The sequence below is a fragment of the Oryctolagus cuniculus genome, chromosome 8 (assembly GCF_051225735.1).
Source record: "Oryctolagus cuniculus isolate XC-2025 breed Fujian yellow rabbit chromosome 8, ASM5122573v1, whole genome shotgun sequence".
In the NCBI taxonomy this organism is placed as follows: domain Eukaryota; kingdom Metazoa; phylum Chordata; class Mammalia; order Lagomorpha; family Leporidae; genus Oryctolagus; species Oryctolagus cuniculus.
Window position 1 is genome coordinate 140,069,926 of NC_142874.1, and position 22,882 is coordinate 140,092,807.

Genomic DNA, 22,882 nt, shown 5'->3' on the forward strand with positions numbered 1-22,882 from the left:
TCCCAGCTCCTGTCCATCCGTTGCCTGGGTGCTGGTCACAGAGTCAGCAGAGCAGATCACAGACTGAAAACGCCAGGCACGCCGGGTCCTGGGGCTCAGTCCACATGGTGCTGCCTCCACACCTCACAGTGCTGGCTCGTCCCACACTCCAGACACGTGTGGCCCCAGCTCGATGGATCTGATGTGGTCAGATGTCCATCCTGGAACCAACCCCTCCGGCTGTGGGTGTCCTGATTGGCTGGGTTTGGTCACATGTGTCACCCCTCCCCAGCTCCACCTGCTGCCTCCAAGGGAGATGTTTCCAGGTTAAGTGAGCAGTCTCTTTAGGGCTCCTTGATCAATTTTCTGTTCTCACTAACTGCTGTCCAGAGTCCCCCCCTTTTTTTCCATCTTTTTTAAATGGTTCTTTTCTTTCGTGTTTATTTATCCTAATTATTTGGAGCACAGAACGACGCAGAGAGAAATGGACCATCTGACGGCTCCCTCCACAGCTACATCAGCAGGGGCTGGGCCATTCCGTAGTCAGGAGCCAGAACTCCATCTGGGTCTCCCCCATGGGTCTCAGGGCCCAAGCACTGGGCCACCATCTGCTGCCCCTAGGATGTGTTATCAGGGAGCTGGATTGGAAGCAGAGGACCAAAGACTCGTCTATGTTGTTGTTGAGCCACAGCTGGTGGGACCGTGGCCACAGACACAGAGGGCCGGCTGTGCTTCTACCCTGACGCTTAGGGAGAGGCTTTAAGGGCTGGGCACATGGCACTCGGGACCTCACATCCCATATCAGAGCGCCTGGTTCAAGTCCTGGCCACTCCACTTCCCACGCAGCTTACTGCTGAAGGCTCCAGTGCCTGGGTCCCTGACGCTCACATGGGACAGCAGCTTGGAGCCCCAGGCTCCTGGCCTGGCTGTTACAGGGGGCTTTCATTGGGCCACAAGAGGGCAAAGGGCATTTCTAGCCACTACCAGAGCAGAGGGAAGGCCGAGGCAGGGGCTGCAGTGTCAGAGCAGGGGAGGCCGGCGGCTGGTGCAGCTGCAGGCGGGAGCCTCCCCCGGGCGGCTGTGGAGTCGGGGGGTGGGGGGTGAGTTGGGACTCTCTCTGACCAGCTGTTGACGGAGGGACTGAATCAGTCCTGAGCTTCGTGGAGGTCAAAACAGAGCTGGGATTGCAGGCAGGAAGCCGGGCGTCTTGCATCTGTGTGGTTAGCCAGTCAAGCCTGGCGACACTGAAGGCATGGAACGGTGTAACTAGAAGAGCTCGCTTTACAGAGAGAAAAGGTTTCTTTCACTCGCAGTTTGGGAGACACAAGGCCCACATCAGGTGGGCCTCGTGGTGAGGGCAGCAGATGGCCATGGGGGAGTACGAGTGGAGGAAAAATCCAGCGAGAGCCAGGAGGCAGAGAGCAAGGCTGGGCCCAAACCCAAGCCTTTATAGCAACCATCTCGCCAGGGCTACCATCCCAGGGCACAGCCCAGTGACCCCGGGACCCCCGACTAAACGTTAGGAGAGAGCTTCTACCCTCTTCGTGCCATTCACTTAGGGCTTTGGGGTTGAAGTTCTGCTTGAGTTCAGGGCCAGGTCATGGCCAAGCCATTCCGGGGTTCAACTGTGTTTCCTTCACTAACCCGCAGAGCACAATTCCCCAGTGACCCATTGTTCGTCTCTTGCTCTACCGTGTACGGTGCCAGTAGAGCCGAATGGGGAAAATCATCTGAAGTCCTGCTGGGCGGCCGTGGGTGAGTGACGGAGCTCCTCTGAGTCTTATTCCGCATCTGTCAAGTGGGGGCCGGCACGGCCTTGGTCCTCAGGTTTGACGATGAGTGTTGAATGTGGTCGCCCCGTTCGGCCCTGGAGAAGTGTTCCTGTCCCTGCGTGCCGCTTATTGAGCCTGACCCTTTGGCTATTTCTGGACAGGAAACTTCTAGTCTCCCTCTCCACCCCTTCAAACTCAGTCCCCTTTCACCAAGCCAATGGCCGTAGCGTATCAAGGTTCAGGGAAAACCTGTTCACTTCAACTGTAATTTTAGCACAGGAGAGGAAGAGGAGTTTAGGCCACAGGGCTGTTTACATCAAACTGTATCTTCTCAAAACACATCCACTGCGTTAACAACAACAGGCCAGACCCTGAGCCAGCTCCCCTGGTGTCCGTGTCGCTGTTGTGGAACCCACTTGCTGGTCAATATAAGAGTGGGCCGAGCAGCCAGAGTTTGAAGCCAGTGGCAAGGAAAATCACTTTCTTAGCACCGGTTCAGCTTCCTGGTTCACTAAATCTTCTGCTGCGATCACCAAGCCCCCGGGCAGGCAAGCAGCGGGAGAGGGGAGCAGTGGCGACGGAGCCCTCCTTGGGCGTTCAAGGGCAATCGGCAAGCAGAGCGGGCCCAGGGTCTCAGGCCACCTGGCTGCAGAGTGACGTGTGTCCCAGGTCTGGGTCTGCCTTCTCCTGGAGTTTCAAAAGCTGCTTCTACGCTCATCTTCCAACTGTCTGATTTTATTGTTTCTCTTTCGTGTATGGATCTTCCTTGTGAGGTAGAGACACAGAAGGAGAGAGAACAGAAAGACCTCTTCCCCCAACGCCCAGGAGGCGAGAATTCCCAGGGTGCACATGGCAGGAAGCTGGAACCAGAAACAGAGCCCGAGCTTGAAGCCAGGGCTCCCGTATGAGACGCAGGCACCCCGAGCAGCATCTGATCACCGTGCCCAGTGCCCATCCCCTGTCTGATGTTGCACAAGTTGTTTTATACAATATGTTTATGCAAGTTATTTTTGTGGGGAGCAACTCGGACTAGACTAAGTTACTAGAATTAAGACTTATTCTATGCATCTGCTCTCCCACAATATGGCACTGGGAGAGGAGGAAACAGCTTCTACACAGCTGCCTCCAGTTCAACTAATAAACTGTAGGACCTGCTCCTGATTGGAGGAGAGCAGCGTGGGTAGCAGAGTTGGGATTGGTGGAAGAGGACTATAAAGGAGGAGAGAGACAACATGCACCAGGAACATCTAAGAGGAACATCTATCTGAAGGAACACCTGTGCAGCCCCCGAGAGAGCCGGCCGGCGGTGTGCCGCTCCCCCGCGGAAGTGGGGAAAGTGGCTAGGGGGAACCGCCCTTCCACGGAGGTGGAAGGGATGGTAGCCAACCCGGGAAGAACCAGCAGCAAACCCGGGGAGGGCCGAGCAGACAGAAGAACAGCGCAGGGTCCTGTGTTGTTCCTCCACGAAGACGGGGAGCGACAATTTTATACAATATTTACGTTGGGAACGTCGCACAGCTTGAGAGCTTGAGGTGATCGTTGTCCAGTTTTGAAATGCAGCATTCTCCCTCGAGCGTAGTCTTTTAGGTATTCCCTGTCAGGACTCCAAACCCATGCCCAGGTTGGTGTCTCCTTGCAAGGTTCCCGGGAGAATCCTGTTCTTTGATCTAGCCGGAAGCCCTCCGTATTTATGATCAGCAACATATAATAAATGAAAGCATATGTTTTCTAAGATTTACTTTATTTAGTTGAAAGGCAGAGGGGCAGGGAGGGAGAGATATAGATCATCCATCCTCTGGTTCACTCCCTAAATGGCCGCAACAGCCAGCACGGGGCCAGGCTGAAGCCAGGGGCCTGGGACTTCTTCACACTCTCCAGGGACCCAAGCACTTGAGCCACCTTCTGCTGCTTTCGCAGGCACGTCAGGGCACTGCCTTGAAAGTGGAGCAGCCAGGACTGGAACCCGCGCTCTGATACGGGGTGCCAGTGTTGCAAGCAGCAGCTTAACCCGATGCCTAGCACCTTAACAAAAACGTACAGTAGCCAGAGGAGTGGAGACCCTAGGGACGCCAGCACCGATCCCCTGGTGTGGAGACCTGACTGCTGGCTGGGGTAAACTCAGCAGCCCCCCCCCGCCGAGACTGCTGCTCCCCCTCTTGGCAGATGAGTGCAGGCATGACCTGGACAGTCTGGAAGGTCGTGTCGCCCCGACTCATCCGGGGCCTCGGTTAACTCCTGGAATAACTGAAATGTTTGACCCCATGGGTTTCAGCTTGGTTCTCTGCTGATTGCACCCCCGGGCAAGTTGAGCAATAACTGAGTGGCTGGCAATGTGGCCCAAGTTTGGGTTTCACTCCGGCTTCCTTCTCTCTTCCCCTACCTCGCCGTTTCTCCCCTCGGGACTATCGGATTCCTAAAGAGGTCAATAGACAAGGAGTTAAGTGGGCAAGCTCCCACGTGTGAGAAAGGGGAGCTTAGACCATGCTTAGGATTTAACAAGGAACCCAAGCCACACACGGTGCAGGATCCGAGGTGACAGCAAAGAGGGAGCCTTTGCCCTGTGCGAGCCCTCCCCTCCGTTTACCAAAAATCACCCCCAGAGAGCCCCTCAGGCATTGCCGTCCCCTCGGGGATGTTATACCCTTGGTGTGTGTGCGTGGGGAGGGGCGGGGAGTGGTGAGCGTGGAAACCAGCGAGATGACGGAAAAGCAGAGGTGTCCCTGAAGCCATCTCACTTCTCATGTGGGGTTGTCAAGGCAGGAATGGTTTTACAGACTCAAGAATCGCGTTAACGACGCATCCCCACGTGCTCAGTCAGCGAGTGTTCGCAGATCAGATCCTGGGCGTGGCTCCGGCAGGATCTTAGCTTCATTGTTAGGGACCGAGGAGGATCCCGTAGATTTCATGCCAGGGGGTCAGCCACTTAAAAGCGTGGGAAGAGAGTCTCGATGCGGCTTATCTTACGGCGCAGAAACCCGTCGCTGTTGCGTGCCGGTGGTCTTTCAGCATATGCTTGAGTAAGACACACGCTTTGGGCGTGTTTCGCGATCAGACTGACCACCCCTTCGTGGGTTGTTTGCCTGGGGTTATCTCACTATATTGTGCAAGTGAATAAAACTGTAAGAAGCAACTGCCGGCGTCTTGGATAAGATGTTCTGTGCGGGCTGACGCTGCAGACCGATGGCTAAGTGCGCAGGGCACCCCAACCTTACCCCATTTCCTTTCCAAGCTGTGTTCCTTGATCCATCCCCAAAGTCACCCCCCGTTCTCCACCTGCAACTCCTGCAGTGGAGGAGGTGGAAGGCAGCCATCACTCTTCCCCAGCCGAGTCCAAGTGTCCCCGCAGTGGAGAAAGGAGCCCCACCCACTGCCTCAGTCTTCACCCACACATTTTCCCACTGCTGCCTGCAGGTCAGATCAGGGCGTAACTCAGTAGCCGCTGGGAGTCAGGACATCTGGTCAACCCCATGTCAACCGTGCAGTGATTTCAGGAATTCACATAGCAGTGTCTGGGCAGTGGACGGTCCGTTCTAAGCACAATGTGTGTGATTCAAGCAGTGAGGAGGTTTGGGGTTCGAACCCCAGCTACACATTGGAATCACCTGGGAGCTGTACTGACTCACACCAGTGTGCCGTGGGGAGTCGGCCTGAATTGACCTGGGGTACCTGCTGAAGCTGCAGTTCTAGAATCTTCCCAGGTGGCCCCATCAGATAGGAGAGGAAGCCCAGTCCTTAAAAATGTGGCAAAACTGCAGAATCCTGTGTGTGTGCGTGTGTGCGTGTGTGCGTGAGCGTGAGCGTGCTCGCACTCACGAGCCTGCCTGCAGAGAATGGAAACCGAACCCTAACAGAGGAGCCTCCACTGGGTTGGAATTATAGGTTTTCTTCTTTTTCTTCTTAGTTGTCTTTTTGAACTTGTCTTCTCTGAACCTCAAGGACATTTGGAATCAGGAAAAAAAGGTGGTTGGGGGCGGGGGGACTATTTCTATTTGTAACAAAATGGAGGAGGATTTCGTGACTGTCGGTCATGCCCTGCACCTGGAGGCATGGTGGAAAGCACGGGCGCCCCGACACCTGCTCTCAGGGGTGCCGTTAGGTGAAGAGGCCCGGGGCAGCATCGGTGTGAAATGAGGGCTGAGGTCCTGGGCTGAGCCGGGCCCCCACCGTCCTGTCTGCCCCCTGCCTGTCTAGTTGCCCGTGACGTCACTAACCAGCCAAGGGACAGGCTCAGGAGCACCGGTTCTCATGCCCGTGGCCTGCAGACTTCAGTCATCTCCCCGCTATTCCTGGAGGGAACGGGTGCTCAGAGAGGCGAGCTGCCGGCGGAGTTTCAGTGGCGAGTGTGAGATCGGCGTGTGCAAGCTGGGTCTGTCTGCATGGCGGCCAGCCTGGACAAGGGCCCGTGGCAGGGATGGGGCTGATGGGACGAGGGGCAGTTGTCCACTGGCCTGACCATGAGAAGCCTTGTTGAGTGCCGGGACGGTGCCCAGTGAACAGAATCGAGCAGAGCAAGAGCTGAGAGCTGTGCCTGGTGGGAGAGAGATGGAGAAGAGATTTTCAGTTGCCTGGTATGGCGTGCTGGGTCTGCAAAAAGCTGGTGTGAAAATGCGCATTATGAAAAACCCACATGCATTTGCAAAGTTTTTTGTAACAAAAATGTATCTTCTAATGCCATTTTTCTACAAATTTTGGAGTTTCTACAAGCTTCTTGAATATGTAGGTGCATGTGTATACACACACAAATACATCTACACATCTTTCTAAAAAAAGATTTATTTTATTTATTTCAAAGATGATTACAGAGAGAGGGAAAGACAGAGAGAGGTCTTCCTGTCGCTCCCCGTCTTCGTGGAGGAACGACACAGGACCCTGCGCTGTTCTTTTGTCTGCTCGGCCCTCCCCGGGTTTGCTGCTGGTTCTTCCCGGGTCGGCTGCCGTCCCTTCCACCTCCGTGGAAGGGCGGTTCCCCCTGGCCACTTTCCCCACTTCCGCGGGGGAGCGGCACACTGCCGGCCGGCTCTCTCCCGGCTCTCTCGGGGGCTGCACAGGTGTTCCCTCAGATGTTCCTGGTGCATGCTGTCTCTCTCCTCCTTTATAGTCCTCTTCCACCAATCCCAACTCTGCTACCCACACGCCGAGTACGCTGCTCTCCTCCAATCAGGAGCAGGTCCTACAGTTTATTGGTTGAACTGGAGGCAGATGTGTAGAAGCTGTTTCCCTTCTCAGCGCCATATTGTGGGAGAGCAGATGCAGAGAATAAGTCTTAATTCCAGTAACTTAGTCTAGTCCGGGTTGCTCCCCACATCTTCCATCTGCTGGTTCACTCCCCAAATGGCTGCAATGGCCAGAGCTGAGCTGATCTGAAGCCAGGAGCCAGGAGCTTCTTCTGGGTCTCCCACAGGGGTGCAGGGGCCCAAGGGCTTGAGCCATCTTCTACTGCCTTCCCAGGCACATTAGCAGGGAGCTGGATCAGAAGTGGAGCAGCCAGGACATGAACCGGCACCCATATGGGATGCCAGCACTGCAGGCCAGGGCGTTAACCAGCTGTGCCACAGTGTCAGCCCTACATCTATGCATCTTAATATACGTATACACCTATACATATAGATATCTTAAGTGTGTACAAGTGCATTCTATAATATTTATAGCTTTTTTTACATTTGATATGGGATGTCTTCAATCAGATCCTGGAAATACGTATTAGGAAGAAAACATGCATGCACTTCAAATTTTTCCCCCACAATGAACTTCCTTAATTCCATTCCGCACAGAGTTGTTGGAGCGCCCTGTGTAGAATCAGCTCCTTGCGCCCCAGGGACAGAACATCGCTCTGCTCCGCCCTCTGCAGAACACAGCTTGGGGAAAGGGAAATATGGTTTACAGAGGAGTAAGCTTGCTTCCTGGGACTGCATGGTAAAGGGGGAAGAAGCACATTTAGCACACAGGGAAACTGGAAAAATACGAGTTTTGTTTGTTTCATGCAACAAGATCTGGCCCAAAAGAGCCCAAGTGGGATCTCTCCACCACACACGGCCAGGCTCGGAGCAAGGACACAGCCTCATGTGGCTGTGGGAGCCGTGACACCGGGCCCAGGGAGGGGTTGGGCAAACCCTGGTGGTTCACCGTCGGTCTAAGCGCAGGGGAAGGAAGGCATCGCGTTTGCGGGAGAAACAGAGGACGGCCACACAGCACGGTGCCACGGTTCAGAGCCTGTGGATCACAACTCCGACCTTAAACTCTGCGTTGGCCACGTGCAGATCACTCGCTCCTCTGCTTGGCCTGGGACTGACCAGCTTTTTTGCTTTTTTTTTTTTTTTTAAGATTTATTGATTTGTTTGAAAGGCAGTTACAGAGAGAGACAGACAGATATCTTCCACCCACTGGTTCCCCAGATGGCCGCATGGCTAGGGCTGGGCCAGGTCAAAGCCAGGAGCCAGGAGGTTCATCTGGTACGCAGGTACAGGGGCCCAAGGACCTGGGCCATCCTCTGCTGCCTTCCCAGGTGCGTTAGCAGGGAATTGGATTAGATGTAGAGCAGGGGGCCGGCGCCTCGGCTCAGTATGCTAATCCTCTGCCTGCAGCGCCAGCACCCCAGGTTCTAGTCCCAGTCAGGGCACCGGATTCTGTCCCGGTTGCTCCTCTTCCAGGCCAGCTCTCTGCTGTGGCCTGGGAGTGCAGTGGAGGATGGCCCAAGTGCTTGGGCCCTGCACCCACATGAGAGACCAGGAGGAAGCACCTGGCTCCTGGCTTCGGATTGGTGCAGCGTGCTGGCAGTAGCAACCACTTGGGGGGGGGGAGGGGTGAACCAATGGAAGGAAGACTTTCTCTCTGTCTCTGTCTCACACTAACTCTGCCTGTCAAAAAAAAAAAAGAAGAAGAAGAAGAAGAAGAAGAAGAAGAAGAAATAGAGCAGGGGCTGGCGCTGTGGCGTAGCAGGTAAAGCAGCCACGGGCAGTACCAGCGTCCCATATGGGTGCTGGTTCGAGTCCCGGCTGCTCCACTTCTCATCCAGCTCTCTGCCATGGCCTGGGAAAGCAGTAGAAGATGGCCCAAGTCCTTGGGCCCCTGCACCCAGGTGGGAGACCCGGAAGAAGCTCCTGGCTCCTGGCTTTGGATTGGTGCAGCTCCGGCCATTGCAGCCATTTGGGGGGTGAACCAGTGGATGGAAGACCTCTCTCTCTGTCTCTGTCTCTCTCTCTGCCTTTGCCTCTGCCTCTGCCTCTCTGTAACTCCGCTGTACAAATAAATAAATAAATAAATCTTAAAAAAAATAGTGGAGCAGCTGGGACTTGAGAGGATCCGCGTGGCAGCTCAGCCGCTGCATCCCAACGTCAGCCCCAGCTGGCCGGTTGTAAACCTGGAAGCTGCTTCTCAAGACCCAGGTCCGCCCCGGGGAAACGGGCTGCCCGCCCCCCGGAATTGGGTGGGGGCCCTTTTCTCTGCCGAGGCCTACGTGGATATTTGTGCCGTCATTTGCAGGCCACGCTAGTTCGTCAGTGTAAAACTCAGCCGACTATAGGGTTACTGAGTTCTGAGCTCCGCCTGAGGCTGCCGTGCGGGGCCTGACCCAGTGATCTGGGGCCTGATGGCCCCGGCTCTTCCTGGATGCTAACTGTGGGGCCCTGGCAAGCTAACCTCGGGTGAAGTTTCCATATTTGCAAAATGGAGGCAGTAACCACCCTAGCTCACTAGGTTGTTATAAGAATTATATGAGTAGTGGATACAGTGCTCAGAACTGCCCAGCCTGTGGAAGGGGGGGGGGGTGTTACTTTTTTTTTTTTTTTTAAGATTTATTCATTTATTTGAAAGTCAGAGTTACAGAGAGGCAGAGAGAGAGAGAGAGAGAGAGAAGAGAGAAGTCTTCCATCTGCTGGTTCACTCCCCAGATCACTGCAACAGCTGGAGCTGTGCCAATCCGAAGCCAGGAGCCAGGAGCTTCTTCCAAGTCTCCCACATGGGTGCAGGAGCCCAAGGACCTGGGCCATCTTCCACTGCTTTCCCAGGCCACAGCAGAGAGCTGGATCAGAATTGGAGCAGCCAGCTGCAGCCATATGGGGTGCCGGCCCTGCAGGCTGGGGCTTTAACCCGCTGTGCCACAGTGCCGGCCCCAGTGTAACCTGATGGAGAGATACCGGGTTGAAGCCAGCAACGAGATCCCAGGAGAGCTCTGTGTGACTTCAGCTCTTTCACGTTCCTGCTGCGTCATAACCCTAACCTCTAAGCCGCATTGTCCTCATCTGTGAAATGGGAACAAAATAACCCAGCTGGGGTGGTGCTTGATAGGACGGTGCCCACCCCGAGCACTGCTGTGACCCGGGAGGGAAGAGGCGCTCCTGGCCGCAAAGGGAAGGGGCACACCAGCCTCCCCTCCACCCACAACCCCTGCCCTAAGTGTGACTTCCGGGTGCCTGGGCGAAGGAGCTCCCTCTAGAGGTGGAAGAAGTGAATCACCCAGAGGTGCCCATCGGGTTTCTGTTCAGCCGGAAGTGTGGCAGGGAGACAGCAAGCCCCAGGGGAAGCCGGTGGCCCTGACGCCTGGCCCTGATGACGGGCACAAGCCAAGCCCGGCCGCGTGGCGCTCGCAGCTCCTGCCCGTCCACCGTGGGCCAAAGGTGCCGCCGTGATCAGAGCAGGACGTCCTTGCCCCTTGCAGAAGCAGCTTGGGAGTGGCCATGAAGATAGGTCGCGGCTTCGTGTCCCTCACCTCCCAGTGACCAGCCACCAGGGTGCACGTCTCCACCACGGTGCTGTCCAGGTCCCAGCACTCTGCTTGCCAGCTGTGTGAGCCCAGGAGAACAGCCGAGTCTCTCTGTGCCTTAGTCTCTCATAGGCAAAGTGGGCACCCGAGGGGGTGTGTCCCACGGGGAGGAGATGAGAATCGCCGGGAGGCATTGGCTATGACTTTGTGAGTTGAGCTTTGAAGGCTGGCAGGCTCTAGCTGCGGATTCTCACCCCCACTCTGGAAACTAATAGAAAAAAGATAGCAAAGGGGAAGTCAGCGTGGGGTACAGGCAGGTGCTGCCTCTTCCTGGCTGCCCCCACCGCCCGAAAGTCAGCGCTGTGTTGGCATCTTGGGTGCACCTAGTCGAGTGGGCCGGCCTCGGTTGGCGGTGGTGTTCCCCGGCACGTTGCACCTGTCGCCTCCTCTCTGGGAGGAGCCTGGGAGCCAGCAGCCCCTGCTTCCACAGGGCTGTCTAGCTCTGAGTTTGCCTCTTCTGGTGTTCATGGACGAGGGAAATGGGTGGTGGGACGAGCTGGGGACGTTCTCCCAGTGGGGTGGAGGCAGATGAAGGGGGCTAATGAGGAGAAGCAGTCTGTGGTTGGTGGTGATGCAAGAAGCCCATCGGCTCTCCAAAGCAGGGCCATTCAGGTTCAAGTTCACACTCAGGGTCTACCGTGGGCTTGCCGGACCGATGACCTCTGTCGACCTCTGTTACGTATTAACTGGAAATTCCTTCACCCGTGACCACACAGAATGCTAGTGGTTATTTTCACGTGTAGTTCTGGGAGCTATGTGGGTGGCCGTGTCCTTCCATCCGAGGTCTTGGGGGTCTTAAATTAGAGGGGTACAGGAATAACTCAAACTGGGCAGGACTTTATCTGAAGTTCTTAAACCACGCCGCAGGTTTGGAGAGTGAAATGTAGAAAATACTCCTCTGGCATGGGCTCGAGAGACCCCAGGAGACTTCTGTGTGGAGGCCCGGAGGCCTGCATCCCAGAGGCGCGGCTTTGCCAAGTGAGCGGTCGGGACTCAATTAGCAAGGGTGGGCCCTTCTCAGGGGTGGGCCGCAGGAACCCCACTGGGGCTGGTTTAACAGTTGACTGGGACAGTTATTTTTATCTCACGCACATACACACAGATTTCTGGTGCTTTGCATTAAAGGAATTACAAAATATTAGTTGTTATCATGTCTTTAAAACGTATAGCCTGCCTACTCCCAATAAAAAAAAAGAAAAGAAAACAGCCAGCAGCTATTAAAACAAATCTGGGCCAACACAATTGAAAGCATTTAAAAAAAAAATAATAACTGCTTGCAGAACCTGTCGGGCAGCCCCTCCCCCGCGCCTCTGGGGGGGGGGGCATGTTTCTGTTGGGGAAACCGGGCATTGAAAGGGAGCGATCGCCATACGTGTCACCTCCAAGGGTGTAAGTGCTGGGGGTGGGAGGGGTTACAGGGTGGGGGGGCACTGCTCCCTCCTGCCCGCTCCTGTCCCCTCCCGCGTGGCACGGCTTAGCCCCGCCTACCCCAGCAGTGGAGACGTGGACTGTGGTCAGGTGTCCGGGACCCAGCACCTCGTCTGCTCCTTGGTGTCGCCTCAGCCCTGCTCTTCCTTGTCACCGTCACCTGGGGCAGAGTCTGCCACAGCCACTCCTCCGCGCACTTGCTGTGGACTTGAGTCTTGGGGGCCTTGGCGTGTGGTGTTCTTGCCTGGTCTGCTAGGCCAGTCTGGTTCTCCCAGACTCAGCTCCGATTTCACCTCCCCTGAGAAGCCCTCCCGGATAGCCCCGAGCACCGTGGGTGGCCCCTGCTCAACTCCGCCGCCCCCCACCCCCGCCCGGTCGTGTGCTTCTGCGTCCGTGCCAGCACACGCTGGGAGGCGCTTTCTTTGCATCCACAATGCCTAGCGCTGTGCCTCGATGCCTCGCACTCGCGCTGGTTACTGCTGATGGGTTGCAGCTGCAGTCCAGGGACTGCTGGGCACTTGGCAGGCATCCGTAAACCCTCACGGGGAGTGGACGTCACTGTGCCCAGTCCACACGTGGGAAACAAGGCAGAGAGGAATGGAGGAGCTGGCCGAAGTCACGTTGCTGGAGGGTAGCGGGCAAGATTCGGTTCTGAACACAGAAGCCTGCGTTGTCCACTTCCTGCGCCGGCTTTCTTAAGTCATCCATTGATGCTCTTTGAATTGAAAAAAAAAAAAAAAACCACACATTTCATTATCACTCTTAAAAAAACCCCACTGTGCCGGCAGAATTCATCGAGAGAAAGCATATGGTATTCATTTCTCTTTATTCCTGTTACATGCATAATAGTCTTACAGCCCACATAATGGGGCAGGCTTTGGCACAGGGTCTAAGGTGCGGCTCGGGACGCCCGCGTCCCACACTGGAGCGCCTGCGTTCCAGTACCAGCTCCGCTGCTCATTCCAGCTTCCTGTTCACGTGCATCCGGGGAGGCAGCAGGTGATGGCTCAAGGAGTCGCTTCCCTGCCTCCCCCGTGGGAGACCCAGACTGAATTCCTGGTTCCGAGCTTCAGCCTCGCCTGCACACAGCTGTTACAGGAATTTGGGGACTGAACCAGGAGGCAGAAAGTCTCTCTCTCTCTCTCTCTCTCTCTCTCTCATCTCTCAAATATTGTTTGACATATATAGTTCTTTTTATACCTGAAGGACCCTATGACACTGGGGTCTTTTTTTTAAGACTTATTTATTTATTTGAAAGTCAGAGTTACACAGAGAGAGAAGGAGAGGCAGAGAGAGACAGAGACAGAGAGAGAGAAAGAGAGAGAGAGAGAGGTCTTCCATCCGCTGGTTCACTCCCCCAATTGGCCGCAATGGCCAGAGCTGCACCAATCTGAAGCCAGGAGCCAGGAGCTTCTTCTGGGTCTCTGACATGGGTGCAGGGACCCAAAGACTTGGGCCATCTTCCACTGCTTTCCCAGGCCATAGCAGAGAGCTGGATCAGAAGTCGAGCAGCCGGGACTCGAACTAGCGCCCATATGGGGTCCCAGCACTGCAGACAGCAGCTTTACCTGCTACACCACAGGGCCAGCCCCTGAAATATAAAATTCTATCAAAATTATTAAAGAAGTATGGGAGGGCACCAGCATTGTAGTGTAGCAGGTTAAGCCACTGCCTGCAGTGCTGGCATCCCATTTGGTAACTGGTTCCAGTCTTAGCTGCTCCACTTCCCATCCAGCTCTCTGCTATGGCCTGGGAAAGCAGTGGAAGATGCCCAAGTGCTTGGGCCCCTGCACCTGCATGGGAGACCTGGAGGAAGCTCCTGGCTCCTGGCTTCAGCCTGGCCCAGCCTTGGCCATCGCAGCCATTTGGGAGAATGAACCAACAGAAGGAAGAACTCTCTCCTCTATCTCTGTATGTCTCTCTCTCTCTCTCTGTAACTCTGACTTTCAAATAAATAGCATAAATTGAGAAGATGAGCAGTTCTCACGCCCAACTGAGCACCTTGGCTTTGCCATCACTGTGGTGGGCACTGGAGATTGAACAATGAACAAACCCAAATGCCCGCCCTTGGCAGCCTGCACACACCGACAAAGAGGGAAGCAGAGGAGAGGCAGGGCGTGCCAGGAAAGCTGCCACGGCTTTGCACGGAGGATGGTGAGGGTGAATTTTCCCAGAGGCCGTGGGGAGGTAAGGGAGCAAGGCAGGGGCCAGTCTGGGGCAGGGCCCTGCAGGCAGGGAAGACGCCCACGCGGCAGGTCTGGGGCCGCGCAGGGAGGCTGTGCCGGCGAAAGTGGCGATGAGGCTGGCGATCCGCGCGTCGGGCGCGGGTCCTGCGTTGGAGGGAGACAGAGAGCCCGCCCCGAGGGACCCGTGGCAGCTCTGCTCTGAGTACACGGGTAGGAGGAACGCGTAGGGGCTGGATGTGGGCAGGAGGAACGCACAGGGGGATAGGGCACAGACGGAGCCGAGCCGAGTCACTGGCTTCTAGATGCTTCTCGCTCAGCTGCAGGTTGTTGAGAGGAAGGAAGAGAGAAGGGAGGGGGGTCTGAAGGGGGCGGGGCCTGTGCGGTGGGAAGCACTTCGGGTTCGATTTCCTGACACTGCAAGAAGCTGGCAGGGCTTCTGGTGAGGAGGATTCTGGTGTGCTGACGGCACCTGGCAGTCAGCCAGGGACGGCGTGGAGCCGAGGGGACGCTCGGGGACAGCAGCCAGGAGCAGGGAGAGCAAGGGCCCGCCGCCCGGGCTCAGACCCAGCTCCACCCTGTGGCCTTGGACAAGGCCCTGCCCCTGCAGCCCCACACGCTCATCTGTGCGCCACGTGGGTGACGGAGCCAGTGGGGCAGCGAGGGAGTCCCACGCGGTGTCCCTGCAGGTCCACACTGCACCTCCCAGCTGGCTTCTAGACCACCACTCCGGCGTGGCACCGATCGGGGAGGCCCGGGACAACCCGGGAGGTGGGACTCGGTCCCATCAGCACCAGCACGTGGTTCCGCGGGCAGGTGCGGTCACAATGCAGCGAGGGCGGGGATGCTTGCTTTCTGCCGAGGGCCATTTGGGTATTTCTAGCAGCATCCGTAGGCCATACAGAATCATCAACTGAAAAAGTAGCCTGCCGTAGATGGGCTGAATTTCAAGTCCAGCGTGTGGTAGCCTTGGCCGGGCCAGACCCAGTGACCCTGCAAGGACATTCCCCACCACTGGATGGTAGCAGGTGAGGCCAGGCCAGGCACGTGGCCTTGGAGATGGAGTCGGGGACTGGACACACAGGCCCCAGGCCCACCCTCCATCTCTGGGGTCCCTGGCTCCCTGGCAAAGACTTTCTCCAGGCACCAGAATTGCCGTGGCTCCCTCCCCGCAGCCCTCTCCTCCCCAGGGCCACAGTCTCCGCTTGGCCCACTCCAGTGCGCATGCCCCACCCAGCTTCCCAGTCGCTCACTCCAGACCCAGCTCTGGGTGGGGAGAACTCTGCCCGTTCCCGGCCTTGCCAGGGCCCTCGGAGGGGGAAAGAAATTGTGTCCCCTGCTTATGTCCCCATGGGCCCACGTGTACCTTCCAGTTGAATTCTAGCCTTGACCATGCCCAGCAAGAGCACTGGAGAGTCCAGGCTCACTCTCGGCCCTGGGTGGGCACGGGGGCCGCCTCACCTCTGTGCAGGGAGGGAGGACGGGGGAGGCCGAGGTGGACCGGCCCCTCTGCTCCCAAGGTTGGTGGCCGCCCTGGAGATGGCTCCATCCAGCACATGTGTGTTTCCTTTGGACCACACAATGTTTTAACAATTCTGAGTCTGTTGCCAATGTTGAAGCTGCCCGTGGCTCTCCCGGAGACACTGGCTGCCTTCCCTAAGACAGCCCTGCAGGGCCCCGCCCCTTCAAAGGGACCCACTGCTCACCCCCAGCCCTGCCTGCCGCCTTCCCGCCCCTGACTCCGATAGCTGTGCAAGCCCTGGGTCCAAGTACGACCACGTTTTCAAGTGCAGTTGCTGCTCTCCAGGCTAGCGGAGCATGGAGGCGGCCGGGGAGGGGGAACTTCAGGGGAGCTCCAGGGATGGGGGGGTCAGGGTGGGTCCAGCATCGTGAGCGGGGCACAGAGGCTCGCTTCCCTGCCGCCCGTGCTTGTCCCTGTCCCCTAAGTGGGTCAGCGCGCCTGCACACTGGCTTGTGCTGCCCGCGTGGCCGACTCCACGGAGGACACCCACTCCGGGCTCCCTGGTTCTGCCTGGATCCAGCCTGCCTCACCCCTACCCCCATCGCCAGGGACCTCACAGGCGTGGGGATCTTTTGGGACCTGGGTTCACTTTCTCCCTGCCCCCTCCAGGGGAGAGATGGATGGTTGGCCTCTGCCTGCCCCTACCAGCAAGCTCATCTCCCAACTCCATGATTACCAAGGAAGCCGATTTTCAGAATCCTTTCTTTGAACGGGCGGCGCATCCAAAGTTGCGGCTTGGTTGAAAAATGGTTTTCTGTGTTCCGTGTGTTCATCCTTCAAGTTCACGGCCATCACCACCTGAGAGTACTTAGTGCTCAGAGTAACTAAAAGAGAGCATAAATCCTGCTTGCTTTGAACACAACCCAGGGCTCACCATATGTCCACGCTCCGGCCAAAGCTAATCAGCTCCTTCCCCTCGCCTTCCCTCGTTCATGCTTATAAATCAAGAGGCCCCTGCATTAGTCACTACAGAAGAGATAATTAGTAAGTACAAGCCGCTACCTCATGGATCACTCCGTGCCTTGAGCCCTGGCTAAGCCAAGTGGCTGGAGAGAGCTGGCGTTACGTAACCACGAGCTGCTCTAAGCGCCGATTCGTCCGACCAGAAGGTTGTGAGCCTGAAAGGGTGCCTCCCGATTCCGCGCCCTTCCTCCTTGTGGTACGGACAGCCGTGACCTGGGGCTGCTCCCCCACTTCTTCCCTGGGCTCTAAACTATGTCATCAGAACCCCACGCATTGAGAGCAGCAGTGGTGTCTTTAAGAGGCGGCCTTGGGATTCCGATGTTTGACAGACTCTTCTCCTCTATGGCTTTGCTGCCAGCGGTACGGAGAAGGTTAGTTCACGGTCAAGACCACCGCTGCCCACGGGCAGACCCACTGGCAGGAACGGCCCCTGTTCTGCGGGTCAGATGCTGCTGCCTCATGCAAGTGTCCCGTGCACGTCTTTGTGACTTTGTGCAGCTCAGGTGCACGTTGGCTTCTTTTTCCGTCACACGGTGGTTCTTGTAGGTTGTGAATTTCCCCCTACCAACCGCTCAGCTGTGTTTGAGCAGGGCAGTGCCACCTCCCCGCCAGCACAGAGCTGAACGTTCCGCCGGGTAGCTGAGCCAGCACGAGCCCATTCAGGTTCAGGCTCGTGCAGTTGCAGCCCTTTCCTGCTCATGTCCAACCACATTTCAGCACATCCAGGATGCCAGCGGTTGTGAGAAGTAGCAGGTTTCATGTACAACAGGGAAAGGCGATGTTGAAGTGAGCCACCCGTAAGCTGATTCCCAAACACTTCTAAAGATGTGCCCCTGGTGTGTGGGCCCCTGGTGTGTGGGCCGGGCACGCCAGCCTCTCTTGTGGCCTCAAAATCCATGCAGACCCATGTGGCACCTTCCCTGGGTGGTGTGGTGTGGTGTGGCGTGGAAGTCAGCCCTGCAGAGCGAGCCTCATAAGAAAATGTCCCACGGCCCAGGCCTGGGGAAGTCGCTCCTGCTGAGCAGAGAGAGGCTCTGCGGTCCCCCGGCAAGCGGAGCTGGGATTGCAGCCTTTCTCCTAAGGGAGGATGCTGGCTCCAGCCATGCCAGATTTGTACCCTGTGTACGGTTCTGAGACTCTCTACACACACATACCCTGACTTCTCATGTCCACGAGTCATCAGAATGCAGTCTTTTTAAAGATATTTAAAAGTGGTGTAGCAGCAAGAGGGCACGCGACAAACACCTGTGTCTGTGCTGGCCATGCCCAGGCTGTGACATGTGTGTTGCGACTGTTGCCGGGCAACCGAAACTGCTCAGCCCTGTCCATCACACGTGCATCTTGATCTCAGACGTGTTCAAGTGTAGGCAAACGAGCGTCTTCGAACGGATGAATTGTGGGAGCAGCTGCAGTCTGTTGAGAACTTACTCTGCACAGTGCTCCCCCTTACCCAAGGGTGAGACTGCGTTCCCAAGACTGCGGCTGGACGCACCAAACTCTGCCGGCGCTATGTTGTGTTGTTTGTTTGTTTCTCTATACAAATCTATGATGTATACATTAGGCACAGTAAATATTAGCAATAACAAATCAAATAGAACCATTAAAATCCTAGACTGTAATTAAATTGCCAGCATCACTACTCTTGCACATTGAGGCCGTTGCTAAGTAAAATGAGAGTGACTTGAACGCGAGCTGTGATCCTGTGGCAGTCAGCCTGGTGACTGAGACGGCTGCTGGATGACTAACGGGCAGCAGGGAGATGCTGGACGCAGGCGGGGGAGCATGACCACACACAACCTCGTCATCTCCTCTTGCTGCGCATAACAGCAGGTGGCTTAAAGCTCATGAATTGTTTCTCTTGGGGGAACTGAAACCACATAGGGCAAAACGCGGATGAGGGGCGAACCCCCGCGTCTAGCTTGGAACTAGATTCAATGTCTATCAACCCTCACAGCAAGAAGTGTGCAGGACAGGAAGTGTGGCCAGGACAATCAAATTCCCCCAGAACTCCCAGCAGGGCCAGGACTCTGGTCCAGACACCAGGACCTCCCATCCTGCTGGTTCCCTGGGTCCACAGGCAGTGTGAATCCCACGCAGATCAGCTGTGGGCTGAGGTTTGGTTCTGTCCAACACGTGAGCCACCACACCAGACAGGCTCTCAAAGAAGTACTTAATAAAGCTCAGTCACACCGGGGTTTGTGTAATGAACTGATATGAACTAGCGCATCCATCCGAGGGAGCGGGGAGCTCAGCCCACGTCTCCCGCATGGGCCACGGCGACCCAACTGTTTGGGCCGTCACTGCCACCTCCCAGGGTGCACATTAGCAGGGAGCTGGAGCAGGGTTGGAGCCAGCACTGCAACCAAGTACCCCAACATGGGGCGCAGGTGGCTTAGCTGCTAGGCCGAAGGCCCACCCCAGCAAGTGGCCGGTTGTTAAAGGGGCTCGTTGGTGTGATTTCCACCCTCACCACAGCCGTGGGAGCCGGCGTGGCTGCTCGTGGAACCCTCACCACAACACAGTGAGATCATCCCCATCTCCCTACGGAAACCGGGCCGCTGGCTGTGATGAGCCCCGTGGCGGTGGCCGTAGGCTCCTGCACGACACCCACACTGCGTCAGCCCCGACCTGAGCCCCGGCCGGTCTCTCCCTAGTCCATCTATTACCCCAGTGGCTCGCCTTCCTCACAAAGGGCGGGGCTTAGGAGCGGCCAGTTTTTTTGATTCCAGGGATGATGAATGGGCAGGAACGAATAGGCTTTGTTAAAAATCGTAAACGCTGTTTTCAGCTCCCAGCTGCAATGAGTGACATTTTTCAGCTCATGGGAGCCCCAGCCCCTGGGCCTGGGCTCTTGGAGGAGCACGGGGGCCAGTTCAGAGCAGCCCAAGGCTGGAGAAGGGAGGCCCCCCAGCCCGTCCCCAGGGACCGGAGATGCCAAGTGAACTTCTGGGGCTATTGGTGACAGCGATGCTGTTGTCCTGGACGGCCGCACACACGGAACCTGGGAAGAGCCCGATTCTGTGTTCTGTGCTGCGGGAGCAGAACCCAGAGGAGCAGAGAGTGCGACCTGGAGCGGGCGGGGTCAGAGCAAACCCTGCAGAAGCGTCGCCACGCCCAGGCGTCCGCGGATCGCCGGGCTCCAGGCCCGGGCTTGTGGTCATCGTGACCAGTGCAGCACCCGCTGCTGGGATGGCTTTGGAGACGACAATAAGCAGCCTTGAGAAGCTGTCTTCTCCGGGCTGGGCATTCGGCCCGTTAATTACAGCTCCTGTTCAGATGCCTGCATTGCACATCACGGGGCTTGGGTTCGATGCCTGTCCCTGGCTCCTGGCTCCTGGCTCCGGCTTCCTGCTGCTGCACAGCCTGGGAGGCAGCGGCGATGGCTGCCGTCGCTGGGTTTCTGCCACCTGTGCGGGAGAGCTGGGTCCAGTTCCTGACTCCCAGATCTCTCCTGCCCTGGCCTTGGCCGCGGAGGGCATCTGGGGAGTGAACCAGCAGGTGGGAGCACTCACTGTGTCTCTCCTCGTCTGTGTCTCTCCCTGTCGAATAATCAATCTTAAGTAAATAAATAAATAAATACAATCATGTTCTCAAGTCATAGTGCAGCATGTCGGCGGAGCACTTCTGTGGGGAGAGGGAGGTTGAGGGCGGGGAAGGAACCCACCCTCCCTGGGGTTTGTAAGAGGCTCTGACTGGACCACGGCAGCCCCACCGGAGCCTGTCCCAACCGTGTCCCCCGGTCTCGTCACAGCTGCAAGGGTGTCTCCCACTACGGCCTGACCAAGGAAAGGAAGCGGCGCTCCCAGCATGGCTGTCCCGACGGCTGCGCGAGCCTCACAGCCACGACGCTGTCCCCAGAGGCCGCCACAGCCACCTCCAGCCCCTGTGCTGCGGACGAGCCCGGCCTGGACAACCCTGCCTACGTGTGCACGGTGGAGGACGGGCCAGCAGCCAACAGCGTGGCCGACGCCAGCCACAGCAACCCAGTCAGGGGTGAGTCCAACAGGCAGTGGTCCGGGGGTGGGCTCTGTGCCTTGGGATTGCCCTCTGTGGCTAACTCACCATGGACAGTTCTAGGAATGTTGCTTTAACGGGAAACTGTTGGGGTAGTTTTGGCAGCTTACCCAATGTCCAGTCTGCAAAGCAGACCAAAGCCCCAAGGATCCCAGATCACCAAGGCTGTGTCTGTGCCTTGGTGTGGGGCCTGCGGGGTCCTCAACCCACCCCCCCACACACACACACACACAGCACTGCCCGGGGCACATGCTCTTCTAGCCAGTTCTGCCCCGGAAAGAAAGAAAAAGACAGATTTCTCAACAAGCTGCAAACACGTCATTGTAGAAAGTTGAGCAGATCCTGTAGGTGAGCAGACGCTAGAATGTGGCCACACAGCGGTAGTCGCTGGGGCCGACCGGGTGCACCCGTGAAAGACATTCTGTCCACGGACAGCGACTCTCCTCTCTCTCCCACAGCACGGCCCTTTGAGCGGTGCACCATCAGGAGCCGGTCCTTTAAGAAAATCAACCGCGCGCTGAGTGCTCTCCGAAGGACCAAGAGTGGTGGGGGCGCGGTGGCCAGCCCCGCTGGCCAGGGCGGGGACAGTTCTGAAGACATCGCAGGCCCGGAAGGTAAAAGAACCTTGGGCGAGGCTGGATAAGGGGCGTGTTTCCAGGGGGACGTCCATCACTGGGGGTGACAGCCACACCCCTGCCCCCGTGGCCCTCCCTTCCCTTCAGGTTTGTTGTTCCCATTGGGCCAATGAGTGAGCTGAGATCCAGGGGGTTGGGTCACCAGCCCCCAGTCGCCCAGCTAGGAAATGCAGAACCAGGGTTTAACTCAAGTCCTTGGGCTCCAGAGCCCAGTGGCCCGGCCACCAGCCTATACCACACACCTGCCGCAGCCCGCTCTCGGGGGTGGGGGTCGGGGCGGAGGAACCTCTGAATTTATCAGAGCCAGGCCTGCGGTGTCAGATCTTTCCAGATGGCAAACGCAGAGGCAGGGCCCAGAGGCTTCCCGGCCTCCGTGTTCCAGCCCGAGCCGCCATCCCCAACACCCCTCTGCGCACTTCTGTTCCAGCTGGGGTGCAGAAGCCGTGCTGTTCCAGGCTGCTGGCTGCCACACGGGGCTGCAGGGGATCCCACGGAGGCCCAGACAGCCGGGCTCTGGGCTGGTGCTGCAGACCAGCAGGCTCTGCCATGCCCAGGCCGGTGCCGCCTTCCCCTCACGGCACTTAAACAGCCGCACTTGGGAAGTAAAGGCTTCACTGCCAGGCTGCCAGGTGGCCACGGTGTGGGGCGGAGCCACAGGGCTGGGAGAGGTTTCTTGGGGAAGGCAGGTCCCTCAGCTGAAAGCAGAGCCCAGGGGAGGGCATTGGAGCAGTGGCCGGATGCTGGCTGGAACACCCACGTCCCGTGGCACAGTTCCCCGGGCCAGGGCGGCAGCTCCACTCCCGATCCCAGCTGCCGGCCGGCGCACACCCCAGGAAGCAGCAGGTGATGGCTCAAGTGGTTGGGTCCCTGCCACCCATGTGAGAGACGCGGACGGAGTTGCCAGCCCCAGCTGTTGCAGGCACCTGGGGAGTGAACTGCCAGAATGGGAGATCTCGCCTTCTCCCTCCTTCAAATAAAATACATTTTTAAAAACAGAGTCTGGAGACACAAGTCAGGTGATCTGTGGGTCTCCTTGCAGCTCTGAATTCGGTGATGTTGGCAGTCCCCGCCTGCAGCTAGCCATTGGCCACCTCTGGGTCCCGACGCAGGTCTCTTAATGTGCATTCCTGGGCAGCAGGGTCCGGGGGCACGGATGACTCCTCGTGTCTGAAAGGTGGGCCCTTCAGGGTGATCGGGGATGACCGAGAGCAGGATTGTTGTGGCCTTGTCTCTCGGCGAGCAAGGGGTGAACTGCAGCTTGTTCCATAGAGCCCACGAGGTCATTCATTCCTGTCCGCTCAGACCTGTGTGCAGGATCAGCCAGACTTTACGCCTCAGGGTTCCAGGGTCCGTGGGGCGCCTGAGAAATGGGCGTGAATGGCGATCGTTGGAAATGGAGTGCAATAAAAATAATAGAAAGGTTATGGGGAACGGGGCGGCCAGGGAGAGCCAGGGAGAGGGATCGTTCAAACAGACTTGAAGGGAAAATTGGGTTTCGGCCCAGGTTGGAAAAGTATTCCAGGCAGAGGAAGTTGGGCTGGCACAGAGGCGGTGAGTGGAACGCAGCCACGGGGAGCGATGAATGGTCCTGTTTGGCTGAACCGGGCTCTGGCGAGATGAGCGGTGGA

General features: G+C 57.3%; 1 protein-coding gene across 2 annotated transcripts in view; it reads left to right on the forward strand.

The window, feature by feature from the left end:
• LNX1 (ligand of numb-protein X 1) overlaps positions 1-22,882 on the forward strand; it is a 102,443-nt gene that overhangs the window by 45,198 nt on the left and 34,363 nt on the right. For both annotated transcript variants that reach the window (XM_070048114.2, XM_070048115.2), the window contains 2 exons: positions 20,357-20,598; positions 21,078-21,233. In XM_070048114.2, the coding sequence (XP_069904215.2) occupies positions 20,357-20,598; positions 21,078-21,233 (398 nt within the window). The remainder of the gene's footprint in view (positions 1-20,356; positions 20,599-21,077; positions 21,234-22,882) is intronic.